The sequence below is a fragment of the Polypterus senegalus genome, chromosome 4 (genome assembly GCF_016835505.1).
Source record: "Polypterus senegalus isolate Bchr_013 chromosome 4, ASM1683550v1, whole genome shotgun sequence".
Classification (NCBI taxonomy): domain Eukaryota; kingdom Metazoa; phylum Chordata; class Cladistia; order Polypteriformes; family Polypteridae; genus Polypterus; species Polypterus senegalus.
This window is the reverse complement of record NC_053157.1, coordinates 99,911,621-99,921,500: the sequence shown is the minus strand read 5'-3', so window position 1 is coordinate 99,921,500 and position 9,880 is coordinate 99,911,621. Positions and strand designations below refer to the sequence as shown.

The 9,880-nt window shown below is 38.3% G+C and overlaps 1 protein-coding gene across 3 annotated transcripts in view; it reads left to right on the top strand.

Moving 5' to 3' along the window:
• Window positions 1-9,880, top strand: part of gtf2e2 (general transcription factor IIE, polypeptide 2, beta) — a 94,832-nt gene that overhangs the window by 28,183 nt on the left and 56,769 nt on the right. For all 3 annotated transcript variants that reach the window (XM_039751096.1, XM_039751095.1, XM_039751093.1), the window contains exon 4: window positions 9,143-9,250. In XM_039751096.1, the coding sequence (XP_039607030.1) occupies window positions 9,143-9,250 (108 nt within the window). The remainder of the gene's footprint in view (window positions 1-9,142; window positions 9,251-9,880) is intronic.

Below are 9,880 nucleotides of genomic sequence, written 5' to 3'. Positions count from 1 at the left end.
ACAATGTGTCCCTGAATGAAGGGAGGCTCAAAATCAAAAGTACTAGTCAGTATCTGGTGTGGCCACCAGCTGCTTGAAGTACTGCAGTGCATCTCCTCCTCATGGACTGGACCAGATTTGTCAGTTCTTGCTGTGAGATGTTACCCCACTCTTCCACCAAGGCACCTGCAAGTTTCTGGACATTTCTGGGGGGAATGGCCCTAGCCATCAATCCAAATCGATCCCGCTCCAGGGTACAGGCCTCGTGTAACGCCATTCCTTCGACGATAAACACAAATGCCCATCACCCCTGGTGAGACAAAACCGTGACTCATCAGTGAAGAGCACTTTTTGCCACTCCTGTCTGGTCCTGTGAAGGTGGGTTTGTGCCCATAGGCGGCATTGTTGCTGGTGATGTCTGGTAAGGACCTTCCTTACAACAGGCCTACAAGCCCTCAGTCCAGCCTCTCTCAGCCTATTGCGGACAGTCTGCGCACTGATGGAGGGATTGTGTGTTCCTGGTGTGACTCGGGCAGTTGTTGTGGCCATCCTGTACCTGTCACGCAGGTGTGATATTCGGATGTACCGATCATGTGCAGGTGTTGTTACACGTGGTCTTCCACTGCGAGGATGATCAGCTGTCCTTCCTGTCTCCATGTAGCGCTGTCTTAGGCGTCTCACAGTGCGGACATGGCAATTTATTGCCCTAGCCACATCAGCAGTCCTCATGCCTCCCTGCAGCATGCCTAATGCACGTTCACGCAGATGAGCAGGGACCATTAATTAATTGATTATGGTTAATTGAGCATGCATGGAAAACATTGTTTAAACCCTTTACAATGAAGATCTGTAAAGTTATTTGGATTTTTAAAACATTATTGTTGAAATACACAGTCCTGAAAAACGGACGTTTCTTTTTTTGCTGAGTATATATATATATGTATATATATATGTGTGTATATATATATGTATATATATATGTTTATGTATATGTATTTATATATATATGTTTATATATATATATGTGTATGTGTATGTGTATGTGTATGTGTATATGTATATGTATATGTGTGTATATATATATATATATATACACACATATATACACACATATATATATATATATATACATATACACACATACACATATATATATATACACACACACACATATATATATATATATATATACACACATATATACACACATATATATATATATATATGCATATACACACACACATACAGTATATACATACTGTATATACAACATATACATATCTACATATATATATCTACATATATATATATTAGGGGTGGGACTCGATTAAAAAATTAATCCAATTAATTAGAGGCTGTGTAAGAATTAATCTTGATTAATCGTATGTAATCGACACGTAAATTTGCCCCAAATCGCAAATGTTTTTTTTTTAATTTAAAACGGTTTTAGTGGGCTTACAGAATCAAATAATAGACATGGACATGAATATTGTAAACTGAAGCTGTTTTAATTTCTGAAAAAAGCTTTTAAACTGCATTTGAATTCAAAACAGAAACAAAAATATCATCCCTGGTTAAAATTGGGCAGACTTAAAAATAAAGTGGTAGTTTAAGTACTTTAAGTACATTTTCAGAATAGTATTGTCTTTAAATAATAATAACCAAAATTTCAACATAAAGTGCAGTTTTCTTCTTAAAAAATAAGTCAGAAACATAAAAGGTAATTTGACCAGCTTACTCTTTAAACTCTGAGTAACATTAGCCAAAATTATTTTGTACATTAGGCTAAAACAGTGTGATCATTGAACATTTTGTAATTAGATGTATTTAGAATTACTAACGGTCACGGAAGTCCAATGATCCCCAGTAAGAGCCACAAAGTCCGCTTTCTGTAATGCATCTAATTTTGCTTGCTTTTCAGTGTGCACAAAACCATGCTTTTATCAAGGCTTCGCTCGGGTAGTCGAAATGATCAGTCGTAGGAACGCGCTTTATTCCGACTCTAACATTTTTGTAGCTGTGATGTGTGCATCAGTGTAATGGATGTACCAGGAAATCATGCATTGACAAAAGTTCCCGCTTGCTTGGAATTGAAAGTGTGATTAAATGCGTTATTTTTAACGCGCTATGGAGTACATGCATCAAGCTTCTCAGCTGTGCTTGTGCTAAGAAAGGGAAAATTTTAAAAATAACGTAACATGATTCTCGCTAACCTAATATTTTTCATACGTCCCAAACCAAGGAGATCTAAGGTAAAATGAATCGGTAGCAGTACATAGTCAGTACACCCCTCTCGAATCAACCTCAATGTCGGCGTTAGAGGCTTAAGACTCACAATTAGCCACAGCGTGGCTTGTCTATGCTAAAGTATGTATTGTAGATCGGGTATATATATACATTTATATATATATATACCCGTATCGCAGTGGAGAAGTAGAAGTTATGAAAAGAAAAGGGAACATTTTAAAAATAACGTAACATGATTGTCAATATACAGTAATTGTTTTGTGAGTGTTATTGAATGTTGCTGTCATCAAGGATTTGATTATCATTATTTCTTTCAATCAGGCTCGTATTTGTAGGATGTGTTCAAGTTACATTCCGTGTTTGTCAATCGTTGTAAAGATAAGAGGTTTCATTCATCGATTAGTTCCTTACTGCATCAATAAACAGCTCGTCTTCCTTTTATCTGTGATGTGACAAACTGCATGCACGGGTTTTTTTACACTGTCTTCCTTTAGCAGGACATTCACTTTTTCCACCGTGTGCTTTGTTTCCGCAGTAGCTGCACTTATGAATATGATTGTATGTATAAGACGCTTCATATTTTTTTGCTGCCTTCTCAATTGTGTAATTCGGTTTTTGTTCAGCACTCTTTGGAACTGTTGCTTTTTGTCTGTGCACTGCGCCAGTTCACGGAGCCGCTTGGTGTTCTTGCATCGAAGGTTCCCAGCTGTACTGGTGCCATCTCGTAATGTCAGCTAAGACCCGCACTTAAAAGTTTCTCTTGCAGTTTCAATGAGTTTGTGCCAAACACCACCCTGACCATCTCATCTTCCTCTGCATAAGCACAGTCCTTCACACGTGAATATTTACCGGCAGTGTTTGTATTGGATTGCCGCTGATGGACGGCCTTATATGGGCAGGCACTAAATTACAAACGCTAGTGGCAGCCTGTCTATGAACTTAATTTAATATAAACTTACGGTTCACGCCGTGCTTTGTTTCCGCATATGCATCATTTGCTTCATAATGTTTTTCTGCCTTCTCAATTGTGAAATGGCGTTTTGTGCTTGGAGTTCTTCCTTGTTCTCTACGTACTTACGTAGGAGGCGTGATGATGTCACACGAAACTCCCCCCACGGCCATCTCCAACTCAAGACTCCATTACATTATATGGGGAAAAATAGCTTCCAGTTATGACCCTTATGCGTAGAATTTTGAAATGAAACTTGCCCAACTTTTGTAAGTAAGCTGTAAGGAATAAGCCTGCCAAATTTCAGCCTTCTACCTACACGGCAAGTTGGAGAATTAGTGATGAGTGAGTCAGTGAGTGAGTGAGGGCTTTGCCTTTTATTCGCACGGGTGTTTTGCTAGTATCAAATAAACACTTCCACAAAGGGTGCAAGTACAATACGATAGCTTCCTTGGTGCAGTGGTAAGATCCACTGACTTGTAATCTGGAGGTTGTGAGTTCGAAACCAAGTCCCCGGCAAATTTACCGTTTTGAGTAGTGAGCTGCTCTGATTGTTAATAGTGCACAATAAAAACATACATTTGATTTGTGTCTGTAAAAGCCGGTGCAAATTTATAGTACTTGTAAAAGTTAACATTTTTTTTTTTACTTTTATTCTCGCAGTCACGATCACGATACAACACCCACCCCCGTCCCAGATCTGACATGGTTACTTTTTTTCTGAAACTGAAAATTACGATGTGAGTGGTGTTTTGAGACAATGGAACTGGAAATTCTCTGATCTGGAGGGATAAAAGCTAAGACACGAATGCTGGTGAATCTGCCTTCTTCCTATCTCACCGTCACTTGATTTTTTTTATTCAGTTTTATTGAGTGTTCTTGCTCACGCTGAATTAGTATGCACCTTATGGTCCATAATTTCAAAGCCGCACTGACAAAAAATGGAGACCTATGTATATATGATACTAGCAAAATACCCGCGCTTCGCAGCGGAGAAGTAGTGTGTTAAAGCAGCAATGAAAAAGAAAAGGAAACATTTTGAAAATAACGTAACATGATTGTCAATGTAATTGTTTTGTCACTGTTGTGAGTGATGAGTGTTGTTGTCATATATATATATATATATATATATATACACACACACACACACAAACATATATATATATATACATATCTATACATATACACATATATATACACATACATATATATATATATCTACATATATACACACACATATATACACACAAATACATATATATATACATACATATCTACATATACACACACAGCTATTTCGTATCAGTGCAATACGCTGCTTGTTAAAACGGATAACTCCCGCTCTTACGTGCAAGTCTGCGTGGATATTATGAACTATCGTATTTGTTCAAGTTCTATTTAAATTTTAAATAGAAGGAATTTTTATTTAGTCGACAGAAATATCTTTGGTAGGAATGGTAAAAACAGACAGGAATATTATTCGTGAATAAATCAACTCAAACCTTAAACAACTTATAATATTTTGCTCTCCATAAAAATATATCCTGTCTAAATTATACAAGTTAGAAGTAAAGTAAACGTTAAAAGAACAAACATTCAAATTTCTTTACTCTTATGTAATTTTATATAAAAATAAACTTAAATTTTAAATATCCCAAAAGATTTTGCTCTCCATAAAAATATATCCTGTCAAAATTATACAAATTCAAATATGAACATGCTGCATAACAAAACCTGGAAATATAAATAAAATGTGTTCCTTTCAGCAATAACAAATCAAATCATTCAGTTGTCTTTGCTCATATGTCATTTTAGAGCTGGACGCCTGGCATCTTTTTTGGCAACAAGTTCGTTTATGTTTGATGTTTGAGGTTCTGTGTTGTGGAGATTCTCAGGATGGATTGCAGGTGCTCATCAGTGAGGCTGTTTTGTTAGTCTTTATCACTGAGAAGAGCTTCTCACACAGATATTTGCTTCCAAACATGCACAAGGTTCGAGCCGCATGTAGACGGACTTTTTGTTCTTCAAAGTCACCAAAGCGCCGTGCAAACTCAGTGCGCTCAGTTTATCAGCAAAGTGCGATTTGGGAACACCGTAGTGACGACTTGGTTTAACATTACTTGGCAACAGGGAAAGTGGGGCAAGTGCACTGGTGCATTTGTGTCTCCCATAAAAGCAGCTTCACTTGAAATCACTTTGTGATTGTGCACGGGTTAAAACGTCCGCTGAAGTGTCAGATTCTTATTTAATTATTCTGCTTTCTGTATCTTCTGCATTGCATTCAGGTTACCCTGATGTTTTGTCTCATAGTGCCGTCTTAGATTAAATTCTGTAATTACAGCCACATTAGCTCCACAAATGAGACACACGGGTTCAGTAAACATATACTCAGCCTCCCATCGGTTTTTAAAGGCTCCATTTTCAGAATCAACTTTTCTCTTCAGCATCATGTGGGCTAGCTTCGCAATAACTTGCAGCATCATAAACTAGACTTGATTAACGCGTAAGTGTTGGCAAGGCAGCTGAAGCGCTGCATTATGGGATCTGTAGTTTATTGTGTTACCAGCGCTTCATATACCCGGGGCCATTAATAACAATAATACAGTATATAAAATGATCTCGGGCGGATATAATTACACTGGTCGGATGTGGCCCGCCCTTGAGTTTGACACATATGGACTAAATAGAACTTGAAAAGATATATTTTTCAAATGTGATCGCGCAATTCAGATAGAGTTGACGCAAGACTACAGCCTGCATGCCTCAATAAGTCATCCTCCCCTCGCTCTTACTTTTTTACCGTTCATCTAATGAATACACTGAGTATGGCTTTACCAAAACAATCATTGATGGCGAATAAAGTATCCATTATTCGAGTATGTAGATCGGGATATATATATACCCGCGTATCGCAGCGGAGAAGTAGTGTGTTAAAAAAGCTAGAAAAAGAAAAGGGAACATTTTAAAAATAACGTAACATGACTGTCAATATACAGTATTTGTTTTGTGAGTGTTACTGAGTGTTGCTGTCATCAAGGATTTGATTATCATTATTTCTTTCAATCAGGTTGTATTTGTAGGATGTGTTGTGTTCAAGTTACATTCCGTGTTTGTCAATCGTTGTAAAGATGACAGGTTTCATTCATCGATTCGTTTCTTACTGCATCAATAAACAGCTCGTCTTCTTCTTTATCTGAGACCTGACACACTGCATGCACGGGTTTTTTTACACTGTCTTCCTTTAGCGGGACATTGACTTTTTCCAACGTGTGCTTTGTTTCCGCAGTAGTTGGATTTATGAATATGCTTGTATGTATCAGACGCTTCATATTTTTGCTGCCTTTTCAATTGTGTAATTCGGTTTTGTTCAGCCTCTTTGGAACTGTTGCTTTTATCTGTGCACTCGCGCCAGTTCACGTGAGCACTCGGTGTACATGCATCGAAGGTTCCCAGCTGTGCTGGTGCCATCTCGTGCTATGTCCATGGCTGTATTTAATGTTACCTTAGTCCTGGCACTTAAAACTTTCTCGCAGTTTCGCTGAGTTTGTGTCAAACACCACCCTGACCATCTCATCTTCCTCTCCATAAGCACAGTCCTTCACCCGTGAATATTTACCCGTGGCAGTTTGCTATTGGATTGCCGCTGACGGACGGCCTTATATGGGCAGGCACTAAATTACAAACGCCAGCGGCAGCCTGTCTATGAACTTAATTTAAAGTGTAGGTTTACATCGTGCTTTGTTTCCGAAGTAGCAGAACTCGCTTCTTATTGTTTCGCTGCCTTCTCAATTATATAATGCATGTTTTCTTTAGCGCTTTTTTGAGGTCTTCCTGGTTTTCTATGTACTGCGTTGAAGCTCATCTCCATTACAGTAAATGGAGAAAAACTGCTTCCAGTTATGACCATTACGCGTAGAATTTCGACATAAAACCTGCCCAACTTTTGTAAGGAAGCTGTCAGGAATGAACCTGCCAAATTTCAGCCTTCCACCCACACGGGAAGTTGGAGAAATAGGAGAGTGAGTGAGTGAGTGAGTGCGTGCGTGAGTGAGTGAGTTGAGTGAGTGCGTGCCCTTTTATTAGTATAGATTTGGAATAACTCATTTTATGACCTGTATAGTACATTTCTGAAAATGTGGCACTGATGTAACATTATTCATATTAATTCGCATAACATCGTAATTACAACATTGTAATCAGTGACCGCGTGTTTTTTTTATGATCTTACCAGTGTCCACTTTTGGGTGCATGGTACTCTTTCTTTTGTACTCCAGGGCATGCAGAGGAAAGAATAGTACAGAGAGGTCAGTTCTATGCTATAGGCATTCATCAGATTCAAATGTTAACAGTTCACACACAACCAAGGGCCATCGTTTTTATATTTGCGGCATGTGTACCTGTTGCAATGTACACACTTCTCTCTATGCTGTGGTTACTATTACACTGAAGGGGCTGGGGGGAGCGGCGGTCTTAGAACAGTAGCTTGTCGATGTTGCATCCTCTTTTGCTTTATCCATCTCCTTTTCTTTTAAGAAGTGAAGACGAAGCTCCTCTGCAAGGTGACCAATGAACACTCTTCTTTTCTCAGTGGCCCCGTGCATGCCTTGCACAGTACATGTGCTTTGATCGGCACCAGGTCAAGCTTGTTATAGCACAAGCTCCTGGCCACCTGCGTGCTTCTGTTGAACTGAATAAGCTCACGTCTTCTGTTGTATGATGTCATTGAGACAGTGCCTCCAATTGATCTTCTTTCCAACTGCTTTTCTGTTTTCATTGTGGCTACAAACTGCATTGAGATGGCCTTTGCAGCACATGCAGTATGAGGTGGGGTGTTGCCATGAATTTCTCTAACTCCTACAGGGACAGTGATATTTTGCAAAAGGTACAGTGATTAGACTGCTGAGGACTGGAGTAAAGTCATTTTCTCTGATGAATCCCTTTTTTGATTGTTTGGGTTATCGGGGAAAGATTGTCGGGAGAAGAAAAGGTGAGTGCTACCATCAGTCCTGTGTCATGCCAACAGTAAAACATCCTGAGACCATTCAAGGGAGTGGGTTCACTCACAATGTTGCCTAAGAACACAGCCATGAATAAAGAATGGTACCAAAACATCCTCTGAGAGCAACTTCTCTCAACCATCCAAGAACAGTTTGGTGATGAACAGTGTCTTTTTTAGCAGGATGGAGCACCGTGCCGTAAGGCAAAAGTGATAACTAAGTGGCTTGGGGAACAAAGTATCGAAATTTTGGGTCCATGGCCAGGAAACTCCCCAGACCTTAATCCCATTGAGAACTTGTGGTCGATCTTCAAGAGGTGGATGGACATACAAAAAACTGCATATTCTGACAAACCCCAATCATCGATTATGCAAGAATGGGCTGCAATCAGCCAGGAATTGTCCCATAAGTTGATTGACAGCATAACAGGGCAAATTGCAGAGGTTTTGAAAAAGAAGGGCCAACACTGCGAAAATTGACTCTTTGCATAAACTTAATGCAACTATCAATAAAAGCCTTTGAAACTTATGAAATGCTTGTAATTATACTTCAGTATACCATTGAAACATGACAGAAAGATCTATAAACACTGAAGCAGCAGACATTGTGAAAACCAATACTTGTGTCATTCTCAAAGCTTTTGGCCACGACTGTATTCATGTACACAGCAACTAGTGTTTAGCCACTTACAAAACCACTGTCGAAAACTTAGAAAACCCTGTTGCAGGTTTAGACTCTCAGATTTTTGATCACCTGTTATACATATGTCAACAAAAGGAAACATCTGCTGGAACAAAAATCATACTCCTCCAAAACCTATGTGGGCTACAGTTGGTTCAGAAAGTTATTAAATAGGTGACTGTTTGCATAGAGAATGCAGGATGTTCATGAACAGAGTATATGCTTTTCAAGAAAATAACAAAACAAATACTTCTATCTTGAAATTACTTTGTTTCTTTTTCATTATTAGACTCGTCATCAGCGGGGTGACACCTACCACTTAACATTGGATGAAATATTAGATGAGACAAAATTGTTGGATATTGGCTTGAAGCAGAAGCAATGGCTTATGAATGAGGTAAAGTATATTCTAATTTTGATCTCCGAAGAATGATGTTAATCAATACTATTTATGCTTGTTGTGATTTTAAGCCATTGAACATAGGAACACACAAAGTAAGGCATTAGTTTGTAACCTTATGTGGCTTGTGTATCATATTTTAAAAAGTTTTTAACTAAATGTCCCCTTATTCACACATCAAGTTATCCTTTTATTTAGTACTGTTCATTAATTCTATATGAATGTTAAAGTTATAGTTCTGTTGTCTTCTCATCAAAAGGGGAAATTGATTTCTTATCTGATGTACCTGGACATATTTATTCTTCGTGTCAGAGAGGTAAAACTTGAAATTAGAACACAAGTTTGTCAAATACATTTTAATTATTTCCTTCACTGAATCTCTCCCTACATTCTTATTTGAAAGGTAAGAATCCAGCAAAGGAAAGACGGATGAATTAACCTATACCGCAAGAATCTTTCCAAAATTCAAGCTTCTTTGGAAGAATTTAGTTTTTTTGTGTCTTACATATACAAATTCAGTTTACTAAATACTTCTGCAAGATAGGTTAACTCTGCAAGCCAGTTGGTGTCTGCAAATAAGGTGGAAGTAACAAAGAAGGATCAGTGATTAGATACTTCTGATTCCAG